Genomic DNA, 20,668 nt, shown 5'->3' with positions numbered 1-20,668 from the left:
GTGCACTTTAGTGTTGTTTTGATATATCATCCTAGTGACATCATGCACAAAAGCGCACTAATAGCTTGTTTTAAAATGTCTCTGACAATTTTGCACTTTCTGTTTTGAAAATGAAATGAATGTTTGTGCCACTGCTTAATAACTGTTTAATAAATATAGTTTTGGTGAATTGACTTAGTTGTGATTTTCCTCTCTGCATGAAAGTTTAAAATGAGCATATATTAATGCAGTAAAAACAAGAATGTTATAATGTAGACACATAGAATCATCATACTTGTCATGATCCACTACTTGGACCATGGCATGTTCGGGTTTTGTTCTGTTTTGTTATCACATCTATTTAGTATTCGACTTCCTTAGTTCCCGGTGGTACTTCCTGTTTGGTTCCATTTCCATAGTTACGCATTTAGTCTCACCTGTCTCTTGTTTGTCGTCGCGCACCTGCCTCCTAATTTTCCTCCTTATTTTAGCCTGCCTTTGTTTGCCCTTTGGCCTCGCAGTGTAATTTGCTTTCCACGCAACAGGTGACGCCGCTATCCCGCATTTTGGTAAAGTACTTTTGAACTCGATTAGCTCCCACGCTACTTGTATGTTTATTTTCCTAGCTCACATGCTAGCGTCTTTAGTTGTGTCTAACTCTCATGCTAGTTCAGTTGGTTTTGTTTATAGTGCCTATGTGCAAGTCTTTTTGTTCCTAGTCTGTTTTTGTAGTTACAAATAAATCTTTTCTTTCCTTTGTGCTGCGTCCATTCCGCATTGCATCCAACGAGAGAGCGCAATCCACACCACGATGCCAGCAAAACGTCACAATACTGCTGTGATTTTATGCATCAAGTGTTCGTTCATGGCTAAGGCAAAATATCCAGCTATATATCGTGTATAGCGAAATGGCCTAAAAATATTAAAACTAGGGGTGGGCAAATTAATGCGTTAATTACGAGTTAACTCATCAATCTATTAACGCCGACAATTATTTTATCGCACATTTGCGTATGTTATTTACATGCTTTTATTTTGTTAACGCCTTTTCTTAACAAGATGGCGTCGCCCGGATAAGCTTCGGCTTCGAGGGGCTCTTGGTAAAGATGGAACATTTCGCAAAAATACCGGACAATTCTGCAAATTTCATGGCTGGCTTACAGCGTGGTCACTCCGGTATCACTTACGACCGCCAGACAATTCTGGATGTGGATAGATCGGGCTGTTTTGGACTGAATGACGCGTGCTTGCTAGACGGCTAGCTAGCATGGGAATACTTTGCCGGCTACATCCAGCGGCCTGTGAAGCAGCGGAATATATGTGTTGTCTGTCTATTTATGAATAATGCAGACGAGGAGTGTTGGCTGAGTTCTTAACGTTTGCTTTCAGAGCGTGCATATCACAACATACAAGATGCCGTCATGGCGACACAACCTATACCGGGCTACCGCGCATGCTCCTCACTCCTGTTGCATGCTGGGTAGGGTAGTTCTTTTTTTCCCTGGCTCATAACATCACAATATAGTACCATGTATATGATGCGTTCAGTTTATCAAAGCACCAAGCAAACAATCGGAAAATTCCCATCATATCAATTCCTAGATATGGTCATAATTATTCTAAGTGCACTACGCAGAATAAACACAACGTTATTAATATTGTTACTACGGATAATTTGATCAAAAATTCCCTAAAACAGCCCACTACCTATAATATAGGTTTTTTAAACATAAGATCCCTGATAAAAAAAATGTTTCTGCTGTTACCTCAGAAATTGCCTGTTCAGATGTTATGATTGTGGCTCAGAGATTTGTATGTAGATTATATTTATTTTCCATAACAAACAGGGTAACTTAAATACCCTGGCAGTGGCAATGAGCTTAAATGTTTGTGTTTACATTTTTTGAGTTGATTTTCATAAAATATGCTATTTAACTGCTACTGTTTAACAAGGACTGATTTAAATTGTGTTTTCACAACAAATGTTTTGGCGCTTTTGTTCATGTGGGAGAATATTCCAATAAAGGTGCACTACACACTACTTTTGAATTCATTATTGGGCTTTGCGTATAAAATGCAGTTAATCGCGATTAATCGGACAAATAGTGCGATTAACTTTGATTAAAAATTGTAATCGTTGCCCAGCCCTAATTAAAACATTAAAAAAAGTCCTGTTATTTTTGTGTTTAAATTAATATTCCTGCTTTATTTTAATCATATTTTGTCTTGTTCTCTTTCAGTAAAGTATTCTCTTCAAAGAGGCCACACTGTGTGAAAACCATAGACCAACATTCCTCCAAAGAGTTAATCTTTGCGGTTCTTCCAAGTGTGACTTCTCAATGACCTCCATGCTAATACCTCCGCAGAGGTCACCTGTGTTCCCAACAAAACACCTGCACGCATGTGAGCATACCAACACTTCCTCTGCATCTCAACTGCAGGTCTGTTGGTCTCTGCTTCCCTTTTCTGTCCATTTAAAGCCAAGGTGTGTTTGCATTCAGGGCAAAATGAAGATCCCGGATGAGTCTCAGGGGAGACAAACTGACCGAGGCAGCCACAAACACGAGAGAGGAAATCAATGGGAGATGTTCCATAATGTGAGGCTGCTCCCTTCTGATCCATGGAAACCGCACAGACGCTCTCGTCTACTCATCAAAGGTCAGACAGGAGCAGGAAACCATTTTATTCTGATCGATGCAGACTCAATCAATGCAAGACTAGCTATTTGTGCAATTACACATATTAAGGACTGAAAGGCTGACTTAATAGATGATCATTTAGGTCAGAGGGAACATGTGTGGGGAAAGAGTTGAATCATTGACCTTTTAAAGGTGCAACAATACTGTACACCATTTTACTTATGGTTTTGGTCAATATATAATCCTCACATTAATCAATTTTAAGTCTCTTGAAATATCCACTTGTTTAAAAATGGCTCCACTTGTGCAAATCTACAATTCTCCTTCTTAGAGCTCCACACTTACTTGGCTCTGAATAGCAGTCCATTTAATTTGTTTATGCTGGCTAAGAGAAACTGCTGCCGTCATTCACAATCACCGACAAGAAGTTAATGGGGCCTACACCACGGGTCGGCAACCCGCGGCTCCGGAGCCGCATGCAGTTCTTTGATCACTCTGAAGTGGCTCAGCTGCATAATTGCCAACCCCCCATTATTCCGGGAGGTTTTCGGATTTTAGACCCCAGCCCAGAAATCACCTGGGGAAGACCTTCTCCAATTCTCACCCGGACCACAATATTGAGGGAATGGTGTGATGACAATGCCTTTAACGTACCCTATGACATCTCGTAGCGCCCGCTTTTACGTCAAGCTATCTGCATGCCTGCCGGTCACATGTAGAATACAGCCTCTGATAACACATGAAAGTGACTGCAAGGCATAATTGTTCAAAAGCTATACAGGTTACACTGAGAGTTGTGATATAAACAACTTTAACACTCTTACTAATATGCGCCACACTGTGAACCCACACCAAACAAGAAAGACAAACACATTTCGGGAGAACATCCGCACTGTAACACAACATAAACACAACAGAACAAATACCCAGAATCCCATTATTCAAAATTCCTACAATGTGAATTCCTGGATTTTTTTTTCCACATTCTGTCTCTCACAGTTGAAGTGTACCTATGATGAAAATTACAGACCTCTGTCATCATTTTAAGTGGGAGAACTTGCACAATCGGTGGCTGACTAAATACATTTTTGCCCCACTGTGTACATATATATATATATATATATATATATATATATATATATATATATATATATATATATATATATATATATATATATATATATATATATTAGGCCTGGGCAACGATTACAATTTTTAATCGAAGTTAATCGCACTATTTCTCCGATTAATCGCGATTAACTGCATTGTATACGCAAAGCCCAATAGTGAATTCAAAAGTAGTGTGTAGTGCACCTTTATTGGAATATTCTCCCACATGAACAAAAGCGCCAAAACATTTGTTGTGCAAACGCAAATTAAAACAGTCCTTGTTAAACAGTAGTAGTTAAACAGCATATTTTATGAAAAGCAACTCAAAAAATGTAAATACAAACATTTAAGCTTATTGCCACTGCCAGGGTATTTAAGTTATCCTGTTTGTTATGGAAAATACATATAATCTACATACAAATCTCTGAGCCACAATCATAACATCTGAACAGGCAATTTCTGAGGTAACAGCAGAAACATTTTTTTTTATCAGGGATCTTATGTTTAAAAAACCTATATTATAGGTAGTGGGCTGTTTTAGAGAATCTTTGATCAAATTATCTGTAGTAGCAATATTAATAATGTTGTGTTTATTCTGCGTAGTGCACTTAAAATAATTATGACCATATCTAGGAATTGATATGATGGGAATTTTCCGATTGTTTGCTTGGTGCTTTGATAAACTGAACGCACATACATGGTACTATATTGTGATGTTATGAGCCAGGGAAAAAAATAACTACCCTACCCAACATGCAACAGGAGTGACGAGCATGCGCGGTAGCCCGGTATAGGTTGTGTGTCGCCATGACGGCATCTTGTATGCTGTGATATGCACTCTCTGAAAGTAAACGTTAAGAACTCAGCCAACACTCCTCGTCTGCATTATTCATAAATATACAGACAACACAAATACTCCGCTGCTTCACAGGCCGCTGGATGTAGCCGGCAAAGTATTCCCATGCTAGCTAGCCGGTCTAGCAAGCACGTGTCATTCAGTCCAAAACGGCCCGATCTATCCACATTCAGAATTGTCTGGCGGTCGTAAGTGATCCCGGAGTGACCACGCTGTAAGCCAGCCATGAAATTTGCAGAATTGTCCGGTATTTTTGCCAAATGTTCCATCTTTACCAAGAGCCCATCGACGCCGAAGTACATCCGGGAGATGCCATCTTGTTAAGAAAAGGCGTTAACAAAATAAAAGCATGTAATCAACATACGCAAATGTGCGATAAAATAATTGTCGGCGTTAATAGATTGATGAGTTAACTCGTAATTAACGCATTAATTTGCCCACCCCTAATATATATATATATGTACTCCTCCCCCCTTATTTTTCCTTGTGGGCACGGGACTACGTTTTAGTTTTTTTTTGCCATACAACACAAAGTCTCCAAAGGGCAATATGGTTGTTTCTACAGGTTGTCTTCTGTGGCTCCGATGTTTGCTGGAGAGAGTGTGTGGGATGGAGTGGTATGGCTACGCTGCTCTTGGTATCTTAACTGCCATTCTCAGCTTTGTTATGGACCTGAGTGTATCAAAGCTGCTGGCAGGTACACACACACACACACACACACACACACACACACACACACACACACACACACACACACAACCTACTTGGTGGCCTAGTGGTTAGAGTCTCCACCCTGAGATCGGTAGGTCGTGAGTCATACCAAAGACTATAAAAATGGGACCCTTGATCTCCCTGCTTGGCACTCAGCATCAAGGGTTGGAATTGGGGGTTAAATCACCATAAATGATTCCCGGGCGCGGCCGCCGCTACTGCTCACTGTTCCCCTCACCTCCCAGGGGGTGATCAAGGGTGATGGGTCAAATGGAGAGATACATTTCGCCACACCTAGTGTGTGTGTGTGAGACTATCATTGGTACTTTAACTTTTCAAGACACACACACACACACACACAACCATGATGCAATGTATTGTATCACAGGTCATTTGGCCCAAAAAATAAGAATTACACAGTATTATGGTGTGTCTACCGGACTATTTTTAAGCAGCATGAGCATCATCTTTTAATTTTCCTGAAGGAACTCTCCTGAATGAATCAATGAAGTACTATCTATCTATCTATCTATCATTGCAGATATATACTCATTAAAAATATATTTTTTGGGGTTAAAGTTTATTGTATTCTGTGTTTACACTGTATTTGAAACTTGAAGAGTGCTGCACAAAAGTCTACTATTACTGTCATGTTTCTCTGTTTTATTCATTTTCAGCCCATCAGTGGCTTTATACCAAACTGGATGGCAACAATCTGCTGCAATTTCTCTGCTGGACACTTTACCCAGCATGCCTCTGTGCTTTATCGTCTTCGCTCTGTCAAAACATCTGCCCCTTCGCTACAGGTATGTCTGACATTTAAACTTTTTTTTTTTCTCTTGTTTGGCTTTTCACGGTCAAGGTTTGCAAAAGCGACTTAACCGCATTAGTGGTTTTAGCTTTGTTTTTTTTTTCACCGGCTTCACTTCCTGACGCAACCCTGGCCAGGTATCAGGTTCAAACACTGGTGACATCTATTAAACAAGACAAGAAGCAAGGAATTACCGTATTTTTCGGACTATAAGTCGCAGTTTTTTTCATAGTTTGGCCAGGGGTGCCGCTTATACTCAGGAGCGACTTATGTGTGAAATTATTAACACATTACCGTACAATATCAAATATTATTTAGCTCATTCACATAAGAGACTAGACTTATAAGATTTCATGGGATTTAGTGATTAGGAATGACAGATTGTTTGGTAAACGTATAGCATGTTCTATATGTTATAGTTATTTGAATGACTCTTACCATAATATGTTACGTTAACATACCAGGCACCTTCTCAGTTGGTTATTTATGCCTCATATAACGTACACTTATTCAGCCTGTTGTTCACTATTCTTTGTTTATTTTAAATTGTCTTTCAAATGTCTATTCTAGATATCGGGTTTTATCAAATAAATTTCCCCAAAAAATGCAACTTATATATGTTGTTTTTTTTTCCTTCTTTATTATGCATTTTCGCCGGAGCGACTCCGAATAATATTGTAAACAGAGACAAAATTCAATTTGGCTCAATTGAGGAGAAATGCGTAGACACTGTACAGTGTTGTCTCACGCTCTGACAAAAGATTGTACGCCTCTTCTTTTATTTGGACTTTCCCTGGTTACATGGTAACAGCTGTTTCTAAGGGAGGGGGGCCGTAAACAGCCATTGCCTTTGATTAAGAATAGTTCAAAGAAAAGTTCGTAAAACAGTTCAAAGAAAAGGTCATAAAAAACTGTTCAAAGAAAAGGTCCCTGGAGCTTGCGTCAAGACAAATTTTCCTGTGGAGTACAATACATCAAAGAAACCGACGCCTTCATGTCGCTTCCCATCGTACACATTGGAGTTTTACAAGCCTTTTGCTTGGTAGGATCAAAGACAGCTTTTTATGATTGATTTAAACTTTATTAGTAGATTGCACAGTACAGTACATATTCCGTACAATTCACCACTAAATGGTAATACCCGAATACGTTTTTCAACTTGCTTAAGTCTGGGTCCACGTTAAATCATACTTAAAGTTGTCAAGATAAATGAATTATACATGTTTTGATCACAATTGTAATGAGACCAAATACACTAGTATTCAAATTATTTCCTTATACTATTTTATGACCTTCCAAATGTATGATAGTCAATAGTGCAAAATAACTAAACAAAAGAATAAAACTACTATGGGCTCTTATTTCCTGAGCCATTTGTAAATCAATCGATCAATGTATTTTTTATATAGCCCTAAATCACAGGTGTCTCAATGGGCTGCACAAGCCACAACAACATCCGTGGTACAGAGCCCACATAAGGGCAAGGAAAAACTCACCCCAGTGGGACGTCGCTGACTGTGACTATGAGAAACCTTGGAGAGGACCGCATAATTATAACAAAAACCAGACAAAACTATCCATCCATCCATTTTCTACCGCTTATTCCCTTTCGGGGTCGCGGGGGGCGCTGGCGCCCATCTCAGCTACAATCGGGCGGAAGGCGGGGTACACCCTGGACAAGTCGCCACCTCATCGAAGGGCCAACACAGACAGACAGACAGACAACATTCACACTCACATTCACACACTAGGGCCAATTTAGTGTTGCCAATCAACCTATCCCCAGGTGCATGTCTTTGGAAGTGGGAGGAAGCCGGAGTACCCGGAGGGAACCCACGCAGTCACGGGGAGAACATGCAAACTCCACACAGAAAGATCCCAAGCCTGGATTTGAACCCAGGACTGCAGGCCTTTGTGATAATTAAAAAATATGGATCTAATTTAGTATCAACCATATACTGATACTATACTTGGTATTCTTCCTGTCTATATTTGTTACAATCCGCCCACCCCTGTATTTTTTCATGTGGTGTAGCTCAGCACTTTTTGTATCCTCTTACGCTGTGGAGTGTAGCATGTTTAGCTATTATTTGTCCACTAGTCCTCCAGTGATAATGCTACTTGTAAGAAACAGCGTTCATTTGCCATCATAGAGGCGAGGATTAGGGATTTAGAATCATCACGATATAACGAGAGTATTAAAAGCTCAATTTTCGGCCAAATTATACCATTTATATTGTCTATATCTGTAGTATCAATCCAATACTGATACTGACGTATAGTATCAACACGATCATTATTTGGATCGAGTTTTATCAATCTAGTTTAATTACATAGAATGACAGGATCCTTAAGGCTCTGGACGCTGTGGGGCTGTCTTGGTTGACAAGACTCTGCAGCATCGCGTGGACATCAGGGGCGGTACCTCTGGATTGGCAGACCGGGGTGGTGGTCCCTCTCTTTAAGAAGGGGGACCGGACTGTGTGTTCCAACTATCGTGGGATCACACTCCTCAGCCTTCCCGTAAAAGTTTACTCAGGTGTACTGGAGAGGAGGCTACGCCGGATAATAGAACCACGGATTAAAGAGGAACTGTGTGGTTTTCGTCCTGGTCGTGGAACTGTGGACCAGCTCTATACTCTCGGCAGGGTTCTTGAGGGTGCATGGGAGTTTGCCCAACCAGTCTACATGTGCTTTGTGGACTTGGAGAAGGCATTCGACCGTGTCCCTCGGGAAGTCCTGTGGGGAGTGCTCAGAGAGTATAGGGTATCGGACTGTCTTATTGTGGCGGTCCGCTCCCTGTATGATCAGTGCCAGAGCTTGGTCCGCATTGCCGGCAGTAAGTCGAACACTTTTCCAGTGAGGGTTGGACTCCGCCAAGGCTGTCCTTTGTCACCGATTCTGTTCATAACTTTTATGGACAGAATTTCTAGGCAAAATCAAGGTGTTGAGCGATCCGGTTTGGTGGCCATGGGATTAGGTCTCTGCTTTTTGCAGATGATTTGGTCCTGATGGCTTCATCTGGCCGGGATCTTCAGTTCTCACTGGATCGGTTCGCAGCCGATTGTGTAGCGACCGGAATGATAATCAGCACCTCCAAGTCCGAGTCCATGGTTCTCGCCCGGAAAAGGGTGGAGTGCCATCTCCGGGTTGGGGTAGAGACCCTGCCCCAAGTGGAGGAGTTCAAGTACCTAAGAGTATTGTTCACGAGTGGGGGAAGAGTGGATCGTGAGATCGACAGGTGGATCGGTGCGGCATCTTCAGTAATGCGGACGTTGTACCGATCCGTTGTGGTGAAGAAGGAGCTGAGCCGGAAGGCAAAGCTCTCAATTTACCGGTCGATCTACGTTCCCATCCTCACCTATGGTCATGAGCTTTGGGTCATGACCGAAAGGATAAGAGCACGGGTACAACCGGCTGAAATGAGTTTCCTCCGCCGGGTGGCGGGGCTCTCCCTTAGAGATAGGGTGAGAAGCTCTGCCATTCGGGAGGAGCTCAAAGTAAAGCCGCTGCTCCTCCACATCGAGAGGACTTTTTAGACCAGTTGATCTGCCGTTTCTTTTCTTTTTCTCCTATGTCCCACTCTCCCTTGTGGAGGGGGTCCGGTCCGATCCGTTGGCCATGGATGACGTACTGGCTGTCCAGAGTCGGGACCCAGGATGAACCGCTCGTCCAGAGTCGGGACCCAGGATGGACCGCTCGCCTGTGTATCGGCTTGGGACATCCCTGCGCTGCTGATCCGCCTCCACTTGGGATGGTTTCCTGCTGGCTCCGCTGTGAACAGGACTCTCGCTGCTGTGTTGGATCCGCCTTGGACTGGACTCTCGCGGCTGTGTTGGATCCATTATGGATTGAACTTTCACAGTATCATGTTAGACCCGCTCGACATCCATTGCTTTCGTCCTCTCCAAGGTTCTTATAGTCATCATTGTTACCGACGTCCCACTGGGTGTGAGTTTTCCTTGCCCTTATGTGGGCCTACCGAGGATGTCGTAGTGGTTTGTGCAGCCCTTTGAAACACTAGTGATTTAGGGCTATATAAGTAAACATTGATTGATTGATTGATTGATTGATTGATGAGGTGGTTCGGGCATCTGGTTAGGATGCCACCCGAACGCCTCCCTAGGGAGGTGTTTAGGGCACGTCCAATCGGTAGGAGGCCACGGGAAAGACCCAGGACACGTTGGGAAGACTATGTCTCCCGGCTGGCCTGGGAACGCCTCAGGATCCCCCGGGAAGAGCTAGACGAAGTGGCTGCGGAGATGAAAGTCTGGGCTTTCTTGCTTAGGCTGCTGCCCCCGCGACCCAACCTCAGCTAAGCGGAAGAAGATGGATGGATGGATGGACAGGATCCGTTGGTAGTGTAGTGTTTCATACAGCTGTTGCGGGCTCATTTTTTACTCAGCTGGTGTAGGCCCCAGCCCCTGCTGGGGATAAAGGTGATAAAAAATAAACAAGTTTACTGTTGTGATTCACTCTTGGCACCTTCATCATTTGAGTGTAGAAAGCTTGCAAAAAGCAATTCCCCACTATCTGCCCACAGCAGACAGAAAAGTACCGTCATCACTGGCAAATGACACATTCTGGGATTTTGGCATATCTGTTTTGAGGGATGGCTCTACCATACTATTAAGTGTGATAAAAGTCGATTTCTTAGCATCCACATCATACGTTGCTCAGACGTCTAGTTTTTATTCTTTCAGTTTTTATATTGCATTCATGTTTCCTCAGGCTCAGGGATACCTGAGGTGCCCAATTACTTGTCCCTCACCAACATGTTCACCAAGTTCCTGGGCCTTATTTGTACGCTGGCAGCTGGCAGCACGGTCTTCCTGGGCAAAGTGGTGAGACACTTCTTCATTACTCTGCTGTGATTTCAAAATCTACAAGTCAGATTTAACGCCTTGATGGTGTCAAGTACAGTGGTTCTCAAACTTTTTTTTTTTTACCAGGTACCACCTCAGAAAAAGTTCTCAAAATACCACCATATTGAGCAATATTAAAATACAGTAGCGTAGTGAGCCTAAGTATTCACTAACAAAACAAAACAGAGGTTTTATTTAACAAGTATATTTAATATGTTGACCCATGTAACACAGTAACTGTCAGGTTCAAACACTGATGGCAGCTATTAAACAAGACAAGAAGCAAGGAATTAAACCGAGACAGAATTAAATTTGAGTTGAGTTGAGTTTGAGTTTATTTCGAACATGCAAGCATACAATATGATACATCACAAATTCCAGTTTCTCTTTTCAACATGTTCGTGAAGGAGTAGGAAGAAGCACAGCTTATTTAATCCTACCCCTTTACAGAATAGTTGCTAAAACTTTTGTTCAATTCCTGTTCTCAATGTATTCACAATATACTCTATAAGTATCACAATAAAAATAAATAAATAAATAAATAATTGGTGAAGTAAGTTTATATTCCATACGATGAGATGGGTAAGATTATTAGGAGAATGAAAAAATAAATGGATGAATAAATTCAGAATGTTTATCATGATTCTTCTTCTTTGTACTTTGTAAACACTTCAAGTTTGAAGAGTTTCTTGAAGTGGATTATATTAGTACATTGTTTGATTGCTTTGCTTAATCCATTCCACAATTTGGCTCAATGAGGAGAAACGCGTAGACACTGTACCCTTGTACAATGTCGTCCCACGCTCCTGACGAAAGATTGTACGCCTCTTTTATTTGGACTTTCCCTGATTACATGGCGACAGCTGTTTCTAAGGCAGGGGGGTCGTAAACAGCCGCTGCCTTTGATTAAAAACAATTCAAAGAAAAGGTCGTAAAACACTTCAAAGAAAAGGTCCCTGGAGGAGAGTCTGGTCCTGCTTCCTCTCAGCTTTGTAGTTCTCAGGTCAAGACAAAATATTTTCGTTGATTACAATACATCAAAGAAACAGAACTCCTTCATGTTGCTTCCCGTCCTACACAGTGGAGTTTTACAAGCTTTCTTCTAGGTAGGATCAAAGAGAGCTTTTTGTCTTCTCGCTGGGGACTCATGGCAACAAAATGTTTTGTGATAACTTAGATACAATTATTCTGACAGTAACACAGAAGTGTTGAGTAAGAGTGCGAAAGAAACAGAGGGGCAAGCTCGTTGGTCTGTGGGCAGGCGTGAGGTCAAGGGCAGGGGCGAAGCGTCAAAGTCCGTGCTTGGGCGGGAGGTCGAGATCCAAGAGGCAGCCAGGGAACCAGAAGGAATACAGGGAGACGAGACACACTTCTCGTGACACGGGAACAGGGGAATGCTGCTGGAAGACGACAAGGGACATGTGACAAATGAACACGGAGAGGGAGAGACACATAGAGAGAGAGTGTGCATAGAGTATAGAGATTTTTTGCTTACTGTGCAGGAACAGGTCGCTACGTTCTGGCCCGGAACGCAGGTTTGCACTGGCTTAAGAAGCCCAGGGAGCTCATCAGTAACAGGTGTGTTTAGTGCTGATGGAAAGCAGCTGCTTGCTGCAGCCGCAGGAGCGTGCCTGGAGATGAATGCGCACTGGGGTACGCTTGGGTCGTGAAAAAAACGCCAGATAATATGTCTCCGGGCTTCACGGTGGCAGAGGGGTTAGTGCATCTGCCTCACAATACGAAGGTCCTGCAGTCCTGGGTTCAAATCCAGGCTCGGGATCTTTCTGTGTGGAGTTTGCATGTTCTCCCCGTGAATGCGTGGGTTCCCTCCGTGTACTCCGGCATCCTCCCACCTCCAAAGACATGCACCTGGGGATAGGTTGATTAGCAACACTAAATTGGCCCTAGTGTGTGAATGTGAGTGTGAATGTTGTCTGTCTATCTGTGTTGGCCCTGCGATGAGGTGGCGACTTGTCCAGGGTGTACCCTGCCTTCCACCCGATTGTAGCTGAGATAGGCGCCAGCGCCCCCCGCGACCCCAAAAGGGAATAAGCGGTAGAAAATGGATGGAATATGTCTCCGAAAAAGTTCCATTATGCACACAGCATAATAATACCTGTATGTTAAAGCACAGCGGACTACGGTAGCTGTAATGCTCTGCTTACTAAAGTCATAATAAAACATTCTGGCAGATTTTTGAGTGCCGTACGTAATGTTCAAAATATTCTCAATGTAACATCAAAGCTTTGGTCTTACCTGTGCTTGCTAGAGTCATTTAATGAAAAGACTTAATTCAGTCCACACGGTTGCCATGTATTGGCCACACTTATCATTACTTCATGTACCTTATAAAATAGGTTTGAGGTCCGCACATGCTGAAATAATTTATACACAAAGCACACCAGGTTAAAAGGCGCACTGTTGATTTTTGAGAAAATGAAAGGATTTTAAGCGCCTTAAAGTACAACAATACGTTGTTTTTTTTAATCAAGTGGTTACGTGCTTGCGAATTACAGGTCTATTAAATTTGTTGCTTCTGCATTGTAGGGTCCATTTGTGCATCTTTCCACCATGATGGGAGACTATCTCAGCCACCTCATCTCTCTTGTACAAGTCACAAAAAAGGTAAACCGGACTATCTCGTTGTTCCAGTACAGGGGTCGGCAACCTTTACCACTCAAAGAGCCATTTTTACCAGTTTCACAAAGTAAAGAAAACAATGGGAGCCACACAACTCTTTTGAAATTTACAATGAAATAATACTGCATAGAGGGGTTTTTTTTTTTTGCTTTGTGCTATGTATAAACCAGGGGTCTCAGACACACGGCCCGCACCTTAATAGGAAAATTTAATGTTAGTGCGGCCCGTGAATTTTATATGAATGCCGCTTGACAGCGTCACACCTGCCAACCCTCCCAATTTTCCCGGGAGACACCCGAATTTCAGAGTAATTATACTCTCGAATGTACGCTGGTGTTCACCCAATGAACAATAATAAGGGCGTACAAAGATGGCACTACCGCTAGCGCCCTCTACAGCTTGTACAAATAGCTTGCCAGCCCAAAGAATTGTTTGACGAGGATATTGCAGACCCCCCTAAGAGACTGCAAGGCATGCTTATTTAACAGCAATACAGGTCACACTGAGGGTGGCCGTTTGAACAACTTTAACACTCTTACTAATATGCGCCACACTGTGAACCCACACCAAACAGGAATGACAAACACACTTCAGGAGAACACCCGCACTATAACGCACCATAAACACGACAGAACAAATACCCAGAATCCTATGTTTCCCTGACTATTCCGGGCTACATTATACACCCAGCTACCACCCCTTCGTGTGGAGGTGGGTGGAGTGTATAATGTAGCCCGGAAGAGTCAGGGATACATGGGATTCTGGGTATTTGTTCTGTCGTGTTTATGTTTTGTTATAGTGAGGATGCTCTCCCGAAATGGGTTTGTCATTCTTGTTTGGTGTGGGTTCACAGTGTGGCACATATTAGTAAGAGTGTTAAAGTTGTTTATATCTTAACCCTCAGTGTGACCTGTATGGCTGTTGAAGAAGTATGCCTTGCAGTAGCGTATGCGTACAGATAGAGGTCGCATCCAAAATGAGATTGGCTGGCTTGCACTCAGATAGCATGGTGAAAATCCTGGCACAATGACATGTAGAAAGGGTGTTCGAGGCATTGTCATCACGGCAGGTCCTCAAAGATGATGTCTGGGTGAAAATCGAAAAATGTTTACCCGGGAAATTTCTGATAGAGACACCGAAATTTGGAAATCTTCCGGACTTCTCCGGGCAGTCGGCAAGTATGCGGCTGAGCCACATCAGAGTGGTCAAAGAGCCGCATGTGACTCCGGAGCCACGGGTTGCCGACCCCTGTTCCAGTATGTTAAAATATTTGGCAATACTTCAAACACCAATGAAAGATGCCGAGCCCGAGATTGAACTCAGGACTACGCAGGACCTTCGTATTGTGTGGCTCATGCACTAACCTCTGCCCCACCGTGCTGCCCCGACTTTAGACATAATGGTGTAAATAACTCGTTTTACCCAAGGCAACTACACACAGTGAGAATTGAAATACTTGATCTAATTGGTAAAAATTCAAAAGTCAAACTGGATTCAGATGTCAAAGTTTTCATTACGGAGTAAGCACTGTTCTGCTTCTGCAATTGCAAATACATCTTCAGAGTCGTATAGGAACAAAGTCGCCTCCATTACAACAAGAACCAAATGTGTCTGAAATGTATAGTTGAAGTTATAATAGTTTGTTTAAAAACACAGTAATTGGGCATAATTGTAATACAAACCCTGTTTCCATATGAGTTGGGAAATTGTGTTGGATGTAAATATAAACGGAATACAATGATTTGCAAATCCTTTTCAACCCATATTCAATTGAATGCACTACAAAGACAACATATTTGATGTTCAAACTGATAAACATTTTTTTTGCAAATAATCATTAACTTTAGAATTTGATGCCAGCAACACGTGACAAAGAAGTCGGGAAAGGTGGCAATAAATACTGATAAAGTTAAGGAATGCTCATCAAACACTTATTTATAACATCCCATAGGTGTGCAGGCTAATTGGGAACAGGTGGGTGCCATGATTGGGTATAAAAACAGCTTCCCAAAAAAATGCTCAGTCTTTCACAAGAAAGGATGGGGCGAGGTACACCCCTTTGTCCACAACTGCGTGAGCAAATAGTCAAACAGTTTAAGAACAACGTTTCTCAAAGTGCAATTGCAAGAAATTTAGGGATTTCAACATCTACGGTCCATAATATCATCAAAAGGTTCAGACACTCAGGAGAAATCACTCCACATTAGCGACATGGCCGGAAACCAACATTGAATGACCGTGACCTTCGATCCCTCAGACGGCACTGTATCAAAAAGCGACATCAATCTCTAAAGGATATCACCACATGGGCTCAGGAACACTTCAGAAAACCACTGTCACTTAACACAGTTTGTCACTACATCTGTAAGTGCAAGTTAAAGCTCTGCTATGTAAAGCGAAAGCCATTTATCAACAACATCCAGAAACACCGCCGGCTTCTCTGGGCCCGAGATCATCTAAGATGGACTGATGCAAAGTGGAAAAGTGTTCTGTGGTCTGACGAGTCCACATTTCAAATTGTTTTTGGTAATATTCGACATCATGTCATCCGGACCAAAGGGGAAGGGAACCATCCAGACTGTTATCGAGGCAAATTTCAAAAGCCAGCATCTGTGATGGAATGGGGGTGCATTAGTGCCCAAGGCATAGGCAACTTGCACATTTGGGAAGGTACCATTAATGCTGAAAGGTACATACAGGTTTTGGAGCAACACATGCTGCCATCCAAGCGCCGTCTTTTTAATGGACACCCCTGCTTATTTCAGCAAGACAATGCCAAGCCACATTCAGCACATGTTACAACAGCGTGGCTTCGTAAAAAAAAGAGTGCGGGTACATTTCTGGCCCGCCTGCAGTCCAGACCTGTCTTCCATCGAAAATGTGTGGCGCATTATGAAACGTAAAATGACCCTGGACTGTTGAATGACTGAAGGTCTTTAGAAAACAAGAATGGGAAAGATTTCCACTTTCAAAGCTTCAACAATTAGTTTCCTCAGTTCCCAAACGTTTATTGTGTGTTGTTAAAAGAAAAGGTGATGTAACACAGTGGTGAACATGCCCTTTCCCATCTACTTTGGCACGTGTTGCAGCCATGAAATTCTAAGTTAATTATTATTTGCAAAAAAAAAGACAAAGTTTATGAGTTTGAACATAAAATATCTTGTCTTTGTAGTGCATTCAATTGAATATGGGTTGAAAAGGATTTGCAAATCATTGTATTCCGTTTATATTTACATCTAACACAATTTCCCAACTCATGGAAACAAGGTTTGTATTACAAACAAATGTTTTTCTCAAGCCGCTGCACCTCCCTTGAAGTGTGCAGGCACCTTAAATGTGTTTATAGAATTATGGCAGAATTATCGGCTCATCGGTTGATTGTCTTGCATGGAAGAAAGCGCAAGGAGACATGCTGGTGGTAGCCGCCTCCGTCGGCGTCGCCAGCTGCTTCGGTGCACCAGTCAGCGGTGAGAAAGAAAATGATTCCGCAAATCAATTCTTCCTGCATTGTGTTCATCTTCACACTGGATTTTCCTCTTCACAGATCTAATTTGTGTCCTTCACACATGCGCTGCTCCAGCATGTTCTGTCATTTCTCAACATCAATACCTTCAGATGTTCACGTATTTTCTCCATGTTCTGCCCCGGTAAGGTGTGCTCTTCAGCTTGGAGGTGATGTCCTCTCACTTCGCCACCAAGAACTACCTGCCGTGTTTCTTCTCCGTGGTCTGCGGGGCGGTGACCTTCCGCTTGTTCTCAGTGTGGAGTGGAGATGAAGGTAAATGCCCATCCATGCATCCATTTTCTACCGCTTGTCCCTTTTGGGGTCGCGGGAGGGTCGCTGGAGCCTATCTCAGCTGCATTCGGGTGGAAGGCGCGGTACACCTCATGAAAGTAAATGGAAAAGGGCAAAGTGAAGGATTATTGCAGGGGTGTCAAACTCAAACACAGAGTGGACCAACATTTAAAACTGAACAAAGCCGCGGGCCAAGGTTGAACAAATTAACCTTTTAATAAGGACCCAAACAAGTGTTGCATTGAATATTGAACAAGCAAGGCTTATATAACTTTATAGTGACATGCAAAATCGAGTTTCAAATAATATTAATAATAATTAAAAAATATCAATGGCATATCAAATAAAATTTATATAAAAATCGAATACCTCTTTTCTATTTGCAGCCTTCTGAGGCAAATATCAAAATCTTTTTCCACAGGCTAATAATACATTTGAAAATAAATTAACAATAATGAATGAATCAGGGCTTCACGGTGGCAGAGGGGTTAGTGCGTCTGCCTCACAATACGAAGTTCCTGCAGTCCTGGGTTCAAATCCAGGCTCGGGATCTTTCTGTGTGGAATTTGCATGTTCTCCCCATGAATGCGTGGGTTCCCTCCGGGTACTCCGGCTTCCTCCCACTTCCAAAGACATGCACCTGGGGATAGGTTGATTGGCAACACTAAATTGGCCCTAGTGTGTGAATGTGAGTGTGAATGTTGTCTGTCTATCTGTGTTGGCCCTGCGATGAGGTGGCAACTTGTCCAGGGTGTACCCCACCTTCCGCCCGATTGTAGCTGAGATAGGCGCCAGCACCCCCCGCGACCCCAAAAGGGAATAAGCGGTAGAAAACGGATGGATGGATGAATGAATCAAACATTCAAGCCTTGAAGTAGTGAAGGAAAGTGCATGAATAAAACGTTAATTATTGCTCAGTTTGCTACACTGATTTGTTTTAACACTGGATATGGAACAACCAACGCTGATATAACTTAATAGTGCAAAATCAACTTTCAAAAATCAAAAGAAAAAACATCAATGGTATGTTAAATACACTTTAAATAAAAAAATGTAATGCCTCTTATATTTGCAGCCTTCTGAGGTAAATATCAACATTAATGTCCCGGAAGAGTTAGTGCTGCCAGGGGTTCTAGGTGTTCGTTCTGTTGTGTTTATGTTGTGTTACGGTGCGGATGTTCCCCCGAAATGTGTTTGTCATTCTTGTTTGGTGTGGGTTCACAGTGTGGCGCATATTTGTAACAGTGATAAAGTTGTTTATACAGCCGCCTTCAGTGTGACCTGTATGGCTGTTGACCAATTATGCTTTGCATTCACTTGTTTGTGTGTAGAAGCCGCATATATTACTTGACTGGGCTGGCATGCTGTTTGTATGGATAAAAAGCTGACTTGGTTGTAAGGGACGCTAATGGCACTACCTTTAAGGCACGCCCCCAATATTGTTGTCCAGTTGGAAATTGGAAGAAGTTCGTGAGAATGGTTGCCTCTGGTAGATTTTCGGGAGGGGCACTGAAATTCGGGAGTCTCCTGGGAAAATCGGGAGGGTTGGCATGTATGAGTATTCGCGGTGAATGCGGTGTGTATAATACCGAGCGGGCCAGCTGTAATGTTAATTTGATATTGCCTCACGGGCCGAATGAAAGTACACGGCGGGCCAAATGAAAGGCCCGCGGGCCAGAGTTTGACACCCATGGATTATTGGGATGTGTTGAGGTATTTTAACAACAAAAAGTAAATGTTATGATTTAATGTTAGTAAGTGTAGCAGTTCACACCACCGTCTTTAACTTCGCAAGTTGGTAGAGAAGCTGTGCCAGCAATCTGAGGGTTACTGGTTCAATCCCCACCTTCTACCATCCTAGTCACGTCCGTTGTGTCCTTGGGCAAGACACTTCACCCTTGCTTCTGATGGGTCCTGGTGAGCGCCTTGCATGGCAGCTCCTGCAGTCAGTGGGTATTTGAATGTGTATGTGAATGGGCGAATGTGGAAATACTGTCAAAGCGCTTTAGGCTCCTTAAAAAAGGGGTAGAAAAGCTCTATACCAGGGGTGCCCACACTTTTTCTGCAGGAGAGCTTCTTTTCAATTGACCAACTCGAGGGGATCTACCTCATTTATATGTATCATTTATATTTATTTATTTATGAAAGAGACATTTTTGTAAACAAGTTAAATGTGTTTAATGATAATACAAGCATGTGTAACACATATAGATGTTTTTCTTTCACGAAGACAAGAATATAAGTTGGTGTATTACCTGATTCTGATGACTTGCATTGATTGGAATCAGACAGTAATGATGATAACGCCCACATTTTCAAATGGAGGAGAAAAAAAGTTGTCCTTTCTGTACAATACCACATGAAAGTGGTTGGTTTTTGGCATTTAATTCATCCAGCTTCCATACACTTTACAAGAAAAACATTGGCAGCAAATTCCGTAGCTTGCTTGATTGACATTCACGGCACCCGAGGGTCTTGTGAGATGACGCTGGCTGCTGCCAGTTCATTATTATGAAAAAATGACAGAGGAAGGCGAGAAACACTTTTTATTTCAACAGACTTTCGCGCCGTCCCTTCCGTCAAAACTCTAAAGGCCGAATGCACATTTCCTATCTTCACAATAAAAGCCCTGCTTCATGCTGCCTGCGCTAACAAAATAAGAGTCTCAGAAAGCTGGCGTGCACAAGTGATGTGCACGCCAGCTTTCTGAGGGATCGCTTGTGCACGCCAGTTTTCCGAGACTCTGTATTTAGTTAGCGCAGGCAGCATGAAGCAGGGCTTTTATTGTGAAGATAGGAAATGTGCAGCCGGCCTTTAGAGTTTTGACGGAAGATACGGCGCGAGAGTCTGTTGAAATAAAAAGTGTTTCTCGCCTTCTTCTCGGTCATATTTTCATAATAATGAACTGGCAGCAGCCAGCGTCATCTCACAAGACCCTCCGGTACCGTGAATGTCATTTAAGTGACGTCTTGGTGAAGATTGATGATCACTAATTTTTAGGTCTATTTTTTTTAAAGCCTGGCTCGAGATCGACTGACACACCCCCCGCGGTCGACTGGTAGCTCGCGATCGACGTAATGGGCACCCCTGCTCTATACAGTACAAGTACAACCCATTTACCATTTACCATTTAATGAAGCCAGCATGGTATTGATTTCCCTTCAGTGTGCGTATGTGTGTTTCTGAATAGTTTTCTGGTCTTCATGTGTGCTGGGATTAACTGGTCAGTCTTAGAGGTGGGGCTCTTTGGGAACTTCCCGA

At 42.7% G+C, this 20,668-nt stretch overlaps 1 protein-coding gene across 4 annotated transcripts in view; it reads left to right on the top strand.

Moving 5' to 3' along the window:
* The window catches only part of clcnk (chloride channel K), a 142,517-nt gene that overhangs the window by 80,119 nt on the left and 41,730 nt on the right, over positions 1-20,668 (top strand). For all 4 annotated transcript variants that reach the window (XM_061904778.1, XM_061904777.1, XM_061904776.1 and 1 more), the window contains 8 exons: positions 2,220-2,382; positions 2,481-2,637; positions 5,150-5,281; positions 5,973-6,101; positions 10,838-10,950; positions 13,519-13,596; positions 17,006-17,078; positions 17,264-17,389. In XM_061904778.1, coding sequence (XP_061760762.1) covers positions 2,487-2,637; positions 5,150-5,281; positions 5,973-6,101; positions 10,838-10,950; positions 13,519-13,596; positions 17,006-17,078; positions 17,264-17,389 — 802 coding nt within the window. In that variant the 5' untranslated portion in view covers positions 2,220-2,382; positions 2,481-2,486. The remainder of the gene's footprint in view (positions 1-2,219; positions 2,383-2,480; positions 2,638-5,149; positions 5,282-5,972; positions 6,102-10,837; positions 10,951-13,518; positions 13,597-17,005; positions 17,079-17,263; positions 17,390-20,668) is intronic.

Source organism: Nerophis ophidion, linkage group LG06 (assembly GCF_033978795.1).
Source record: "Nerophis ophidion isolate RoL-2023_Sa linkage group LG06, RoL_Noph_v1.0, whole genome shotgun sequence".
Taxonomy (NCBI): Eukaryota; Metazoa; Chordata; class Actinopteri; order Syngnathiformes; family Syngnathidae; genus Nerophis; species Nerophis ophidion.
The sequence above is the reverse complement of the archived record's forward strand: the minus strand, read 5'-3'. Positions and strand labels throughout refer to the sequence as shown.